The sequence below is a fragment of the Canis aureus genome, chromosome 33 (assembly GCF_053574225.1).
Source record: "Canis aureus isolate CA01 chromosome 33, VMU_Caureus_v.1.0, whole genome shotgun sequence".
In the NCBI taxonomy this organism is placed as follows: domain Eukaryota; kingdom Metazoa; phylum Chordata; class Mammalia; order Carnivora; family Canidae; genus Canis; species Canis aureus.
The window spans coordinates 24,349,455-24,366,544 of record NC_135643.1 but is presented as its reverse complement, the minus strand read 5'-3'; the positions used below and the strand labels follow the sequence as shown (position 1 = coordinate 24,366,544).

General features: G+C 42.1%; 1 protein-coding gene across 5 annotated transcripts in view; it reads right to left on the bottom strand.

The window, feature by feature from the left end:
* The window catches only part of NFKB1 (nuclear factor kappa B subunit 1), a 119,158-nt gene that overhangs the window by 7,884 nt on the left and 94,184 nt on the right, over positions 1–17,090 (bottom strand). For all 5 annotated transcript variants that reach the window (XM_077882143.1, XM_077882145.1, XM_077882142.1 and 2 more), the window contains 7 exons: positions 16,112–16,201; positions 13,530–13,715; positions 12,263–12,404; positions 8,829–8,943; positions 2,427–2,628; positions 1,784–1,953; positions 1,354–1,456 (listed from right to left, as the gene is read on the bottom strand). In XM_077882143.1, coding sequence (XP_077738269.1) covers positions 1,354–1,456; positions 1,784–1,953; positions 2,427–2,628; positions 8,829–8,943; positions 12,263–12,404; positions 13,530–13,715; positions 16,112–16,201 — 1,008 coding nt within the window. The remainder of the gene's footprint in view (positions 1–1,353; positions 1,457–1,783; positions 1,954–2,426; positions 2,629–8,828; positions 8,944–12,262; positions 12,405–13,529; positions 13,716–16,111; positions 16,202–17,090) is intronic.

Below are 17,090 nucleotides of genomic sequence, written 5' to 3'. Positions count from 1 at the left end.
ACAGAGAGGTGCAGAGACACAGGAGGAGGGAGAAGCAGGCTCCATGCCGGGAGCCCGACGTGGGACTTGATCCTGGGACTCCAAGATTGCGCCCTGGGCCAAAGGCAGGCACCAATCCGCTGAGCCACCCAGGGATCCCTGGACTCAGTTTTTAAAAGGGTATTTAACTCTCTCTGTTTTCTTTAATTTATGAAGCATTTACTGTCTAAAAAAAGTTTGAATAACTTCTATAGTAAATCAGATAGCTCAAGGTTTGAGAGACTACTTCCATTAAACATTTGTTGAGGTTCTAAATATACAAGGCAAGAGAAATTTAAGAGTGAGCAGAATAATGTTCTGTACTTCACAGGACTAGAGAATAAATGGAATAACACCTGCAGGTCCTAGAGCAGAACAGGGGAGAGAAACAGTAGAGAGAAGAAAGTCTGGAAGTTCAGATGGATGAGCTGTGATTCATAACTATGCCCTTACTAGGACCCCGGGACAGGGTCCCACAGGTCTCTCCATGGTTTCCTTGGCTGTGAGATGGGAAAAAAAATAATGGTATTTATCTCTAAGGGTTATTGCAGATTAAATGAGACAGTGCATCTGACAGGCCTAGCACAGTGCATGGCACATAGCAAGGTTAATAAATGCTGGCAATTTCTAGTGCCTCACATATGGTAGTACTTAATACACCGCCCATTTGTTTTTTCCCTATTATTTCAACTTCTAAAGGACCTCTCTTGCTGAAGAAAATTTTAAAATTATGTCATATACCAATAAACTTTTTTTTCCTGGAGACTTCTGACATGATCTGAGGTTGGTACTGCCCAGAGGTTTTTTTTTTTTTTTTTTTTTTTTTTTTTAAGATTTTTATTTATTTACCCATGAGACACACACACACACACACACACACACACACACACACACACACAGAGGCAGAGACACAGGCAGAGGGAGAAGCAGCCTCCATGCAGGGAGCCCGGATACGGTACTCGATCCTGGGACTCCAAGACCATGCCCAGGGCTGAAGGCAGGCAGTAAACTGCTGAGCCACCCAGGGATCCCCTGCCCAGAGTTCTTTAAGGAATCTAATTCAACTGTAAGAAGCTCTCCTGACATGAGAATCAACCTAAACAACCAACATCCAAAACACATGAATCAGAGAGTACAGACTGACATGACCATCAGGACCAAGGCCAGGATTGCGAGTCCCAACAGCTCCATTACGTCTGTGGAAGTGTGATTTTTATTTACTCTTGCCTTTCAGCAGTAGCTCCACGGCTTAAAGAGGGAGACGTGGCTGCTCTAGTGGAGTTTCGTTTGCATTCCTGACAGTATTTTCCATCACTAACCACCAGGATGCCTTACCTGCTGCTTTGAGAAGAGCTGCCAGCCTGGTGGACCCTCTCCCGGCTGCTATGTGCAGGGGTGTAGTTCCATCGTAGGTCGTACTGTCTACATGGGCATCACCCTAAAATCCAGTCCACAGGAAAGAGTTAGTGGAAGGTTCTCTCACCCTGTAGTCCCCACCTTCTCCTGTTTGCATGATGTGTAGGTCATATAAAAGGTCTTAGTACTACCCAGGGTGCTATTTGGGGCAAGCTCTGCCATTGGAGAAACCCCCAATTAGAGACCTGGGGCCGATGGTATGAGGACTGCCCAAAGCTGACTACTCTGAAGCCCTGAGTAGATATGGAATAAATAGAGGTGACTGTAGGGAGAAAGGCTGTTCCTGACATCATCCTTAACTCCCCCTCCTCGGGAATTTACTGCAAAGGCAAATAGGGGCGTCCTTCACCTCCAGGAGCAGGCAGCCAGCCAGGGAGATGTTGTCGTGCTCCACGGCCAGGTGAAGCGCCGTGCGCCCCGACTTCCGCTCCTGGGCGTTGACGTCGGCCCCGGCGGCCACCAGCAGCAGCAGACACGGCATGCTGTTGCTCATCACGGCTATGTGAATGGCGTTTAGACCTGCAGCCCAAGCACAGAGACAGTCATGGAGCTGGAAGGCTGCTCTCAAGATGACACAACCGGGCCCTAGGGAGGGAATGCTGTCGAGTTATGGCACATCTAGGGTCTTTCCTCCGGAGATCCTAAAAAGGCGCTGTGAGTCTGCTGTTCTGCACGTAAAGCCACAGTCTCCTTATGTGCTCTCAGGAGACACTGAAAGCAAATAAACATTCTCTGGATAAATGATGCTTTCTACACTCCAAGACCAGCGTTGGCTCAGTCCTCTGTCTTTTCCCCCTACTAACTGTTCCAAATCATCTTAAAGACATTAGTTATGGCGAGCAACAGAAATTCTCACGAGAGATTACAAACTCCAGGTGACTAAGGGAAGCATTTCTGGGTGCAAATCAAATAACACACATTTATCAAGTAGCTACAAATTGTTTAGAAAGCAGAGAAAGAAGGTTATTGCATGATGCCTGATTGTCTCTTACCTTCCCCGTTAGGGTGGTCCATAAGTAGTGCTGCCTTTTTGTGCTTGAGTAAAATACTGAGAATCTTATCTTGTCCTTCTTTGGCAGCTAGGTGCAAAACAGAGTTACCCAAGCGGTCCAGAAGGCTCAGGTCGGCCCCGGCCCTCAGCAAGTCGTCCACCACAGCCTCCTGCTTGGTAATCACTGCCAAGTGCAAGGGCGTCTGGGAAGTAGAGAAGGGTTAGGAGAGACACTGGTCAGTGGCAAACACTTCAAATGCCTGGGCTTGAACCTATGGGCTTGGTAGCTGCCACTGCAGTAGGTGGCATCATACTTCAGGGCCATTTCCCGTTGCCAACTCCTCACCTTTGCATAACCCGTGCTAAAGTACATATGCTGAACTGATACTGAGCCATGGGATAATTAAGATTTTTTTTTAATGTTTGCAATTCTTTTAAAATTTTATTTATTTATTTGAGAGAGAGAGAGAGAGAGAGAGAGAGAGCACGTGCCAGAGAGCCAGAGAAAGAGCATGAGCGGATATGAAAGGCAGAGGAAGAAGCAGACTTCCTGCTGAGCTGGGAGCCCAATGGGGAGCTCTACCCCAGGATGCTGGGATCATGACCTGAGCCCAAGGCAGACACTTAACTGGACTGAGCCACCCAGGTGCCCCTATATTACAATTAATAACTTTCTTGTTTCTCAGTATTGCCTGCTGACTGTTGATATATTAATTCTTCTATTAATAAATTTAGCTTTCTTGAATTTCTAGCAGGAATCTATCTTCAGCTGCTAATTCTGTATATTAACAGATCAAAGCAAGACTTAGTTTTACTAAAGAAGTTGAAATGAACTACTCAATAGAAACCAATTAACAAAAGTGCTGTCATTCTATTTTGACATAGAAAATGAGTTTGCTGAATTAAAAAAGTATTTTCCTATGGACTGGCTCCATGAGGAGAACAATCAATAGAATAATGGCACACCCAATTTTTTAAAGATTTTATTTACTTATTCATGTGAGAGACAGAGAGAGAGGCAGAGACACAGGCAGAGGGAGAAGCAGGCTTCATGCAGGGAACCCGACGTGGGACTTGATCCCTGGACCTAGGATCACACCCTGAGCTGAAGGCGGATGCTCAACCGTTGAACCACCCAGGAGTCCCTGCAAGCTTTAATTAGTAAAGAATTTTAAGCAGAATTTGGGCTGAGATAGATTAGTAAAAAATTAACAAGGTTTTTATTTCTATAGCTTTTTCAACGTTAAAGTTCCTATCGCTGGTGAGAGGGATGTGTTCTACTTCCCAGTACAAGGAGGGTACCTTTCGTGTGGGAGAGGTGTTTCCTGCTTTCAGGGAGTCAGAGGAGGGTCTGAGCGTCCCTGCACTGGCTGCTTCCCAAGTGGCTCCAGTTCAAAATAATCAGCATGCTACTGTGGGCACCCCCATTTTATAACAGGTTATCAAAGGATTCTAAATATTATAACCAGGACCACAGAACCATCTCACTAAGAGGGCTCAGATGAACATACTGAATTGCTGACACCTAACAGGTGCATAAATAGTCCATCTGATTACTCTGCCCAGAAAGCAGGGCCTCGGCGAATGCAAATGAGATGTTTTGCAAACCGAGTGTTTTCAAAATGAACAAGACAAACACAATCATCAAAGGATCTTTCAAAGAACTGAGGTCACTGACAGAGAATAGTGATATATTTTTATATAGATCATTGTATTGCACAGGAGTTTGTGAAATCCAGCCTGTCTAGTGACAACTTGCCTAAACTTTCTCTCTCAGTCAGCGATTGCTGGCCACAGCAGTGACAACAGGATAAGTCGTCGATGCCCTGGCTGGTGTAGGAAGATCACAACACTGGAGGTGCTGAAAGATGCTCCTGCGGCTTGTGCTCAGTTAATTGCATACAGCAGAAATAAGACAGGCTTTTTGGCCACATTTCCATACTCTCCTTTTTTTTTTTTTTTTTTAAAGATTTTATTTATTCATTTGACAGAGAATGAGAGCACCAGCAGGGGAGTGGCAGGCAGAGGGAGAGAGAGAAGACTCCCCAATGAGCAGGGAGCCTGATGCGGGGCTCATCGCAGGGTCCCAGGATTAAAATCTGAGCCAAAGGCAGACACTCAACCACTGAGCCACCCAGGCAGCCCTCTCTCTCTTTTTTCTTTTTTTTTTCTTTTATACCCCAGCTTTAAAGAGAATGATGTCTCCAAAAGTTTAGATACTGTAGCGAAGAGCCTTCCTCTCAAAAATATATATGTAAAAAAAAAAAAAAAAAAAAAGGTTGCATTCATTTATCTGAAATGCTATTTGGGGAGATGGAAAAAGTCTAGAAGAGAATGAGATTGTAGAAAAGAAGATCTGAAATTATAAACTATTATACCATTCAGAAATTAGTAATTATCTCTAGTTTTAACATGATTCTCTTCACGTTATACAATTTCTGTTACCATGAGTAAGAGCTTTTTTTTTTTTTTTTTTTTTTTTTAAGTTTTCTCCCACAGACCCACCAAAGGTTTTCTACAAAATTTCAGGCATTAGGTCTTTAACCCCAGGACTATATCATATAGTGTGGTTTGTATCTGAGAGCATAACCAAAATATCTCTGTATTTCAAGTGTGTATGTTTATGTTGCCAGTCTCTGGAAACATATTTACAAATGCAATAGTTATACTTGGGAGTGGGGTTGGGGGACTTATATACTGCCGGGGAGGGCAATTTTTGATTTTCCAGTGTATTCCCTTATGTATGATTTAAAGAACTATGAACATATGTTATATTTTTAAAAACCAAAAACATAAAAGAAAAAATCCACGTGCACGAAAGCCCTCATTAATGTTATATAGGAAGACACGCAGATAAAACAATCCATATCCACCACACTGGAGTGGTGACCTATGGCACAGGGTGGAGGAAGAGAGAGGGTTTGACGGCAACAGATTTCAGAAATAGTTCCAGAAGAACCCTAACTCTACGCACTGGGATTATTTTGAGTGTATCTCCAGAGAGTGGGTGGGGAGAGAGATCTGCTCATGACAGATGGCCACCAGAATGTACTAAGATTAGTGAATGGTATTTCAGGAGGTTGTCTAAGACAATTGCCAAATAATCCAAATTACTTAGAGAACTGTGTCATTTTTCTGTTGAGAATAGATAACAGGAGAACCTTTACAAAGATAAACGAGTCCAAATTTTAGCCTTGTCTAGTTCTCAAATCAGAGTTGTCATGAGGTATAAGTTTGAGACCTAGATGGCATTAGCAGGGGATCCTAGGATCCTCGTCCATGAATGAGCGCGGTAAGTTGGGGGGAAATGGATCTGTGTTCTCCTGAGAGGCCCCAAATCGGAAGGCAGGAAGTATCAAAGGTGGTGGTTTTGAGATTTTTGTGTCTAGCACACCAGAGAGTCTCAATATATGTAACCAATGATACAGGAAGGAGGTTAGCACATAATAAATCACAACTACTAATCCTCTTGTGCGGTGTCCTTTGCAGGGCCTATTTATAAACAGAAAAACAAGTAATTCCTTGAATCTGACCTACAGGCAGTGAAGTTGAGCAGTCTTTGAGAGGAGGACCAAGAAACGACAGCGTCCCGTTCCCAGTTTTATTCGCATGCTTGTGATGGTTTGAGAGGAACAATCAGTCCTATAAAGCCTGAGAGAATGGAGCTTTAAGGGCCAGATGACTCTCTAAATACCAACAACCCTCAACATGGTATGAAAATTTGAAGACATTCTTTAAATGTCTACCTAAAATTAGACTTCACCCTCATTACTTTATATTATGAGTCAGTGAAGAATCCCCGACTTCATTCTTCCTCTGACATTAGGCACTACTGCCAGGGGAGGAGCTTAAAGACTTATATCAAATGGCAAAAACATCTTTCCCTTATCAGGAAACACCTATTCACACTTAAAAATCTAGTGAGAGGGGCACCTGGGTGGCTCAGGGGTTGAGCATCTGCCTTCAGCTCAGGTCATGATCCCAGGTCCTGGGATCAAGTCCCGCATCAGGCTCCCTGCAAGGACTCTGCTTCTCCCTCTGCCTATGTCTCTGCCTCCCTCTGTGTGTCTCTCATGAATAAATACATAAAAGCTTAAAAAAAATCTGAGAGCTATACGTAAACATTTCAGTTCTGCTTCGAGGAGATCAAAATGATTCACACTACCTGCCTTAACAACTGAGAACTGGAACAGGTGCCTTTCCTGTGCAGTTAATTGCAGATGATTATCAACATTTTTAGAGTAATGGGTATGCTTGGACCAGGGATCTGAGCCCACCGCCAAGGCCAAGGAGGGCTGGGAAGTCACTTTGGGTGGACTGAAGGGAAGGAGAAAATGGGAAAGGTGATACGGAGTGAGACCAGGAGCCTGGCACCACAGCCAGGTGGGTGGAGGTGAAGGCAGCTTGGAGGGGAGAGTGCCCCGAGCGAGAGACAGAGCAGCCCTGGAGGTAGCACGCCCCTTGGCCAGAGTGGCTGGACCAAGTCTCAGGCTCCCAACACCAGCAGCCAGGCTTTGGTTCTGTCAAGTGGCAATTTCAGTCTCCTATCTGCTTTTCTCACCTGAAGTCTGCATGTGCCCATCAGGCAGCCTCCCTGCTCCCAGCTACCTTTTCTCTATTACATCTGAAGACAAGTTCTCTGTAGCAGGGTTCACCAAGTTGCTTTTGAACCCACTGAATTCCTGCTCGAACCTGATCTGTGCAAAACTTTGGTATTCCCTGTTTTCCTCGATTTGAGCTATCTTTCTGTTTTTGAAAGACACTCTCTCCTTAACCAATCTGTTTACTTTCCTGTGTTCTGATTTCAGCACCCTTTATTTGATATACACTTAATTCAGATGTTGTCAAAATGTGTTGCAGCCTCAAATTCTTATATATTATTGGTTTTCCAAACTTGATTTTTTTCAATTGTATTTTTCTTGACAGATGTGGCATATTTACCGTAGGTTCTCCTGTATTGCTTATTTGAAAGTTTCTAAGACAGTGGATCTTAAAAGTTCTATTACAAAAAAAAAAAAATCTGTAACTATAGGTGGTGATGGATGACAAGTAAACTTATTTTTGTGATCATTTTACAGTATATACAAATATCGAGTCACTGTACACCTTAAACTAATAGAATGTTACCTGTCAATTATATTTCAGTGAAAAAAAAGATAACATCACTCATCATCAGAGAAATACTAATAAAGCCTGCAGTGAGATATCACCTCACAACCTGTCAGAATGGCTAAAATAAAAAACACAAGAAAAAAGTATTGGCGAGGATGTGGAGAAAAAGGAACCCTTGTGCACTGTTGGTGGGAATGCAAAATGGTGCAGACATTATGGAAAACAGTATGGAAGGTCCGCAAGAAGTTAAAAAAAATAGAACTACCCTATTACTCAGTAATCGCACCCACCCCAAAATACAAAAGCACTAACTCAAAGGGATACACGCATGCTGATGTTTATAGCAGCATTACTGACAACAGCCAAACTAGGAAAATAGCCCAAATGTCTACTGACAGAGGAATGGACAAAGAAGAAGTGATACACACACACACACACACACACACACACACACACACACACACACAGTGGAATATTAGCCATAAAATAGAATGAAATCTTCCCATTTGCAATGAGTGGATGGATCTAGGGGGTATTATGCTAAGTGAAATAAGGCAGTCAGAGAAAGACAAATACCATAAGGCTTCACTCATATGTAGAATTTAAGAAACAAAACAAATGAGCAAAGGGAAAAAAAAGACAAACGAAAAAACAGACCCTTAACTACAGAGAACAAATTGATGGTTACGGGGGGAGGAGAGAACCTTCAGAGAAATAGGGGAGGAGGATTAAAGACTACACTCACTATAATAAAAAGAATAAAGTAAATTTGAAAAAGAAAAAAAGAGAAAATGGATCAACTCTTTGACAGATATCTTTTTTTAAAATATTTTATTTATTTATTCATGGGAGAGAGAGAGAGAGAGAGAGAGAGAGGCAGAGACACAGGCAGAGGGGGAAGCAGGCTCCATGCAGGGAGCCCGACATGGGACTCCATCCCGGGTCTCCAGGATCACACCCTGGGCCTAAGGCGGCGCTAAACTGCTGAGCCATCTGGGCTGCCCTCTTTGACAGATTTCTAATGTTTAAACCTTGCTTTTCCTTCCAGCAGCATGTTGAATTTCACTGAGTGATTTCTATTATACTCACAGGTTAAAGGATCCTAAATCATAAATAGTATTCCCAAGTAATGGGCTTTTAGGATATAACCTAAAGAGATGCACTGTATTTTTGTTACTGTTCACATTATTAGAAATAACACATACACACATGTGAGCATGTACAAACTGTGGATTTTTCTTTTTCCTTTTTTTTTTTTTTTTGATTTTTCTTAGTTGATATGTCTGCTTACCTGGTAGAGATCATTCCTCATATTGATAATGTCGTCAGAAATCAAACCAGATGTGACTTCTAGTAGATCCCTCACAAGTTGAGCATGAAGATGGATGATCGCTAAGTGTAAGACACTGGAACAGAAACAGAATGGCAACAATCAACTAAAGGTTAGTGGAAAAAAAAAATCCCCAGAAAGGATCAGACCTGCAAACTGTACCTGGGTCTCACACTTCATTGTATTTGGCCCCCAGATGTCTTGAATCTCAAATGTCTTAAATCTGAGGCAGGAATGTTCTACTGCCTAGCCAGGCAGCTACACTCATTAACCTTGCCTGCCTCACCTCTGGGGGCATATTGGTTTGACCCCATGAGGTGTAAAGGTACCTGGGCCTCGAGGTAGAGCCACCTAAGTTCAAATCCCAACTCTGCCTTCCTGGGAGTGTTCATGACATTTTCTCCTCTAGCTTTTTCCTGGCTTCCCTTGACATAGAGATGATGTATGCAAAATGCCTAGCACTTGGAACTGTTTAGGAAAGTGTAGTTGCCTTCACCTAGCCTTCTAGCCTCCTCCAAAATACAGTGTGGTGGCTTTTCAAAGATCTTCCCAGATCCCAGGAGGGATGGGGTTAGGGTTTTAACTACTGGGATAAGACTCTTGAGGTAAACTTCTGAAGGAACAATGTGATTTTATTTCTCCCTTGCAAATATTCCCTCTGCCTGGAATGGTTTTGCTTCTCTTCTCTGCCTGGATAGTGCCTGCTCCATCCTTCAGATTCCAGTTCAAACCTTCCCTCCTCCCCAAACTTCTCAGGCAGAGCACACAGTCTCCCCTCAAGTTTACTGCTTGGTTATGCAACTACAGTTTTCTATCTGTCTTTCTCCCTCTCTGGCCTGTGATCTCAGGGCTGGTCCTCCCTGGGTTGGCCCTACAGCCCTGGCACACAAGTTAGGCACTAAGACAAAGGTGATAGAATGAGCCAAGGGGCTTAGGTTAAAGAGGTCGAAAATATTGGCAGGTGTCAAGCATCACTCCTAGGGACACAATTTTTTAATTAACAAAAAAACCCTTACTATTAAAATTACTTGAAATGACTCAATAGTAACAACAATAAAATGTGGCTGCTATGGGTTTATTAGTTTCTATTTACCAGACCCTGCTAAGTTGTTGACATATATGGCTTTATTGGTCATGACAAGAAGCCCTACGAGGTAGGTAACATTATATCCTCATTTTTCAGCTGGTCAAACTGGGACTTGTAGGTCTAACAGAACTCAAACCAGGTCATATAACTATCGAGTGGTGAAGCTGGGAGTCCAGCTCAGGCTCATCTGGCTCCAAAGCCATCTCTTGATCCCTTAGACCATCCTGCTGAAGGGGTACCCAGACACCCGAGATAGTGAATACTCCAAAGAATGGGCAGATAGTGACGCACAGTATACTCAAAGCATAGCACGGAGGCAGGCTGTCTGGGATTCTAAGGCACAGGCTAGACTTTCTCCAACTGAAAAATACAGGGTGTCATGTTTCACAGGCCTCTTTCTTAGCAAAAGCAAGTGCATCTCGGGGGGGTGGGGAATAACGGTGCAAGAGGGCTGAAAAAACTGACCCTGTGACTTCAGTACTAGAGAGAGCAGCTGAATGATGTCGAGGTTTCACTCCTGTTTCTTGAATATGAGGCTGGAGGAAGACTTCTAAAAAGGGCCTGAAGTCTGACGCAGACATGATGCACATATACCAAGAAAAAGGTCATACTTCAAAACAGCAAAAAATTTCCAGGCGCAGCTCAGCAGTTCCTAACAGAGGTACATTCCCCTCCCCCATAAATCCTCACCCCCTCCTGGGAATTTCCCCAATACAGAAGTTCTCTTCTCTTTCTTTTTTGTATTTTTTCTGTGATGACTAATGGCCTCAGGATCCAGATTATTAGCTGAGCGTGACAAGTTCAATGAAAACAAGAGACCTGAGGTGTGAGGACCAACAGCATTCATGTGAGGGTTCCTCCTTGGTCTCCCCTCTCTGCTCTTTAGCTGTGGCCAACCCTAAGAGCCTGCTCATGGGAGTCCATCTGTGGTCCGAGGAGGGGATCCTATTCACATTCAGCCTGGGCAGGGAAGATCACCTCCTAGGTCCCTCCACATGTGTCCTTAGAGGTGCCTGCACCTTCCCCTTGGTGCACCCCCTTGAATGCACACACTGTGTATCTTTTTCACAACCTCCTCCCCACCCCCCCAGTCTACCAGCAGTCTCTGGCTAATTTCTACAAGCGCTCATCTTTCTTCGGCTCCTCCATTCCGCAGGCCCCTAAAAATGTCGCTTGAAACGCTGTCAGTTCTGTCTCGGTTAATTCGCTGCTTTCTCTTGTGGTTACATGCTATTGAATGCTAATTGGATTCTTTAACCCTGTAAAACATTCTGCTGTTCACAGCATTACACAAAGAAGGCTCTACTGGTTCCTCTCATACTGTATAACAGGGCCAGTGGTTATACCACATCCTTGGTTACGCTGCAAGGAATGAGAACAAAGGTCTTCGTTTGAAACCCTGAGGTTGGCACTTTCCTAAAGCGTTTGATTCAGTTTTTAAACCGAGGTTTAAAACACAGCACTCAAGAGCTCCTCTGCAGAAAAGGATTTCTCAGTGTTGAAACTATTTTAGGAAAGTTTTTAGATAAGGCACTTGACTTCAATCTGAGGGCTGTTGTCTCTTGTTATTCTCACAGGCTTTTGAGATCATTTTAGAAGTCTCCATGAAAGGGCCGAGAGAACTGTTTTAGAAAGAAGCCAGGTGCTTTGCAAATATAAGCTCAGTAACAGCAGAAACGGACGCATGGTGATTGGAATGCTGGCCGACTGCCGCATGAGTCAGAGCAGTCGCAGGAGCCCCATCCAGTCACAGACTGGTCACCAGTAACAGAGGCAATAGGGAAGGAAATAGTAACTGGGAAAGAATGACAGTTGCCTCTTACTTGTTTTGTTGTTGCTGTGCTGTCTTTATTGGGCTTTTTCTTGAATATCCTACCATTATAAATATGCAGTTGGGATAATGAGTGCTTTAGGGATCTGGCTGGATCAAATTTTACTATTATGCCATTTCAGTAAATAAAACAAATGTTATTAATCCAATAAATATTTATTAAAATTTATTCCAAATTTATCCCAATAAATAAGGCAAGGTTTCTGAAAAAGTACCATTCCCCATACACATCGTAGTTTTCTTGCTCAGAATGATGGACTCTTAGATGAGAACTAGCTATTCTAGAACCCAACAGGTGGGAGCCACAGGACAGGAGCAGCAAATTACGGAGTCAACCTTACTGACACATTCTTGTCCATGATAGTTTTCCAGTTATTGGCCCAGTACCTTTAAACGATTATTTTGTCTCCAGCCAGTAAGCACACAATGATTTTCTCTTCCTTCCACTAAAACAGCCTTTGTTTACAAGTGACTTACCTGTCCCCATTCTCATCCTGCACTGCAGTGAGATGGCGCTGGACAGCCAGCAGCATTTTCACATCTCCTGTCACCGCATAGTCAAAAAGGGCATTGGCATGCCGCTTGGCAAGCTGCATAGCCTTCTCTAGAAAGAGGTTATCTGCAAGGCAATGACCACAATCACAGTTGAGTTTCCTATACTTGCTCTACAGGTATGGCATGCTTGAGGTCAAAACCATCAGCATCAAGTTCTGACACCTCGACACACATCATTTTAGTTGCAAATGCTCCTTTCAGTACTTCTGGATTGTGTTCACTAGAAAAAGCACAATTGGACATTGGCTTACTGACAAATATAGAGGCTGATGTGAAAAATCTGTCTGTGGTTTGTTAGGGGAAAGACATTTCGAAATATCTGTTATCCTAGGGGGAACACTCAACCTCTAAATACTGTTGATTCGATTTACTATACTGTAAATAATCAATCTCATGATGAAATAATCCTCCACTGGAGTCTTAAACAACTCTCTCGTTAGGCAAAGTGTCAAAAAACACAGTTTATGCCACAGACAGACTTTCCATAAGCCATTGGTATTCTTGTGAAGTTTGCTTCCTGAAGGTAAGGGGAAGGCAAATTGACTCCTGCAGGCCAAAACCATGGGTGGCCTGTTTTTCTATGATCCCCCACCCAATAGTGCTTTGTACATTTTTAAGGTGGTGTTAAAAGAAAAAAAATATGTGGTAGAGAACGAGTCAAAATATTTGCTATCTTTCCCTTTCTTTTCTCTAATGAGCACTGGTTCAAAATATGCAGAATGGACGGTCCCTCTCAATCCTAATTGTTCAAAGAGGGCCTCAAGGTAAGAGGAAATTTTCTTATTTTCAGGCAAAGTTCTATTCAGTATGACAGTCAAGCTATAGTCTAGAGAGAGGAGATTATTAAAGTCATGAAAACTTTTCTCTATTATCTATGATAGAAATGAACTGGATTATCTCTCACGATACCCCGAAACTGTATAATTATGATGGAAGAATGCATATGCAAACTTCAGTACTTTATATTTGGAGAAAACACAGGGAAAACAGAAATATCAGTGTGAATAAATAATCGGACACATGCTTTTCAAAAGCTACAGAAGTCTGAAGAGCATGTTGAAGTACATATTGATATATCATTTTTAGATTAACAGAAAATAGACTTGTTTTCTGGCAATAGTTTCCACACCTCGAACCAACCCAGCTTCTCACCAGTCAGTACAATGTAATCGTGTGTGTGCTCACTTACCTTGAAACCTAGAATTCTCTTCCTTTATGCCCACTGTATATGTCAGAGTAACCTCATCAACCTCCATGCTGGACTCCTTATCTTGTTCTGTGGGTTTAGTTACTTTCCCAGAGAGGTTTACTGCCTCTCTGTCCACATTCTTGCCACAACCTTCAGAATCATTTTTAGATGGGGTGTCTATGGTTCCTAAGATAAAAGCAGAAACATCAGTTTCTTCTCAGTAAAATCTATTAAGTTATAATTTGCTGTTTCAATTGTCAGATAAAGATGGGAGGCAAGTTTACTGAAAAGGGAAAAGAAAAACTAATTTTTAAAAAAGATTTTATTTATTCATGAGAGACACACAGAGAGAGAGGCAGAGACATAGGCAGAGGGAGAAGCAGGCTCCATGCAGGGAGCCTGATGTGGGACTTGATCCCGGGACTCCAGGATCACGCCCTGGGCAGAAGGCAGGCGCTTAACCGCTGAGCCACCCAGGCATCCCAAAAAACAAAAATTTAAAATTCCTTTTAAAATAGTCAAATCAGGGGTGCCTGGGTGGCTCAGTCGGTTAGGCATCTGCCTTTGGCACAGGTCATGATTCCAGGGTCCTGGGATTGAGCCCTAGGTTGGGCTCCCTGCTCACTGGGGAGTTTCCTTCTCCCTCTCCCTCTGTCTCTCCCCTTGCTCATGCGGTCTCTCTCAAATAAATAAGTAAAATCTTAAAAAAAAAAAAAAGTCAAATCATAAGTAACTTGTTTTGAAGGTATTTTAAACTCTCACTTCTAAAAGACACATTTTTTACTGAGGTATATAACTGACATATAACATTATATTCATTCAGGTATTTTATATATATATAGTGTAGATTATATATATAGTATATTATACAGTATAATGATTTGATATTTTTATGTATTGTCAAATGATCACAATAATTCTAGTTAACATCAGTTAACATGTGTAGTTACAGAATTTTTTTTCTAGTGATGAGAGCCTTTAAGATCTTGAAAAATTTTTGTTTATATTTCTAAAAACTTCCATTTCACTTTGATTATTTGTGAAGGAGAAAAAATGAAATACAGCTCTTTTGTGAATTACAGGGAAGTGGATTTTTTCTTTTAATCAATGCATGTGGAGCCCAACGTGGGGCCTGAACCCATGACCCTGAGTTGAAATCAAGAGTCAGATGCTTAACTGACTGAGCCACCTAGACATCCCAGAGAAGTGGAATTTTTAAAGTTTAAATGAAAGCAGAGGAATTATTTTTTCCTGATGCTAATTAACCAAGCAAGTTGTTAAGACATGCTATCAAGTCACATTCTTCAGCGTGGGAGCTACTTGGTGTGCCATTTCTATGCTCCTTTTGGTCCGACCATGTCATCTGACAGGTACTATGAGAACACCTAAGTTTTGTGGGCATAACTGGCTCAAATCCTGGTTCTGCCAATAACAGATATGTGCCTTCAGTGAATGACTGAACATTTCTGAACCTCAGTGTCCTCTGTAAAATGGGAGACACTACTATTTTCCTTACAGAGCAATCATAAAGTTTACAGTCAAAAAATGTAGAAGCACCTGACATGAAACCAGCATTCCATACCTGGGAAGGCTTTATCGTGTTACTTCTTCAATGGATACACTAGAATGGACATGTTATATAAACTATGAACCCACGGTGTGACTACTGCAAATTAGGGGATGCATTTGATGAGAAAGACTATTTTCTAAAACTCAAAGTGTCTTCAAAAGTATAGTATTTGAGGAAAAAAAAAGGGAAAGAAAAGGTAAGTTTGGCTACCTTTTTATGTTTGAATGGTCAAGTTTACATGTCCCTTTTTATTTTATTTTATTTTATTTTATTTTATTTTATTTTATTTTATTTTATTTTTTGTCCCTTTTTTTAAAAAGATTTATTTATTTATTTATTTATTTATTTATTTATTTATTTATTATAGACATAGAGAGAGAGAGAGAGAGAGAGAGAGAGAGGCAGAGACACAGGAGGAGGGAGAAGCAGGTTCCATGCCAGGAGCCCGACGCAGGACTCGATCCCGGGACTCCAGGATCGCGCCCTGGGCCAAAGGCAGGCGCTAAAATGCTAAGCCACCCAGGGATCCCCTACATGTCCCCTTTTAAAGCACTTCTCTTCTCCCAGTTCATGCCACTTACAAAGTAAATATGTAAGTATAAACATAGCATTGGGAACAGAATTTATACTTGCCATAGCAAATCATATTTTTTGGAAAAGTATCTTCTTAGTTTATTTACCTTTATCATTTTTTTTCAAGATGGCAATGTTGTGATAGGTAATGATAAAAAACTTTTTGGCATTAATTTTTTTATTCTATTCTCACTATTAAAACAAACAAACAAACAAACAAACAAACAAACAAACAAACCAAGGACGCCTGGGAGGCTCAGCAGTTGAGCGTCCGCCTTCAGCCCAGGGTGTGATCCTGGAGTCCCGGGATTGAGTCCCACTCCTGCATGGAGTCTGCTTCTCTATCTGCCTATGTCTTTGTCTCTGTCTCTCTCTGTGTGTCTCTCATTATAAATAAGTAAAATCTTAAAAAAAATAAAAAAAAACCTATATTACTTACCATGTTTCATCCCGGCATTAGATTTAGTGGTTCCAGGATGGAAAGTAATTCCACCATATGTAGGAAATCCATAGTGAGGGAAACCATACCCTGAAATGGCAACCAAAATGATTAAAATCTCATGATGTTTTGTTAGTTAGTTTTTTTGTTTTGTTTTGTTTGTGTTTTACAAAGACTTAACAAAGCTTGGTGTCTTTCCCTAAGGTGAGCACAGGCTTTGGTGTGGAAAGGCAGCGTGCTGGACACAGTGCTTCCTTTGAGTTAGTAAGACACATTATGAGGGATCATGGGATGATCAGAATTCCACTCTGACCAAATTTACATTTTGGCAATTCAGACAATACCCAGACTTGGGGCAGCATGCCCAGGCGTGGGGCAGCATGGAGTTCATGCTGGAGAAAGGCTCCCACTCTGTGTGGAAAGGAGAGGCTAATGGTGAGTGGTCACCAACCATACTCAGACTTGCTGACACAGAGGACCTTGAAATAACTTCTGGCGGGAAAAACTGAACCAAACAAAATACAGAAAAAATACTGACTCCTCCAAGGAAACATGACCACATTGCTCATTCTCAGGTATTTTTGGTGGAAGCATAAACTCGTACTTAAAACTCTTTGCGGAAGCAGCTGGTATTAGATGTCATACTCTCTGACACTGTAATTTTACTTCAAAGAATCTAATTTACAAAAACAATCTGGAATAAAAGAACAGCAATATGGACAAAGGAGTTCAGTAAAAAAACAGTAAAAAACAGGAAACAGGGATCCCTGGGTGGCACAGCGGTTTGGCGCCTGCCTTTGGCCCAGGGCGTGATCCTGGAGACCCGGGATCAAATCCCACATCAGGCTCCCGGTGCATGGAGCCTGCTTCTCCCTCTGCCTGTGTCTCTGCCTCTCTCTCTCTCTCTCTGTAACTATCATAAATAAATAAAAATTAAAAAAAAAAAAACAGGAAACACATTCAAGTAAGTAATACTGTG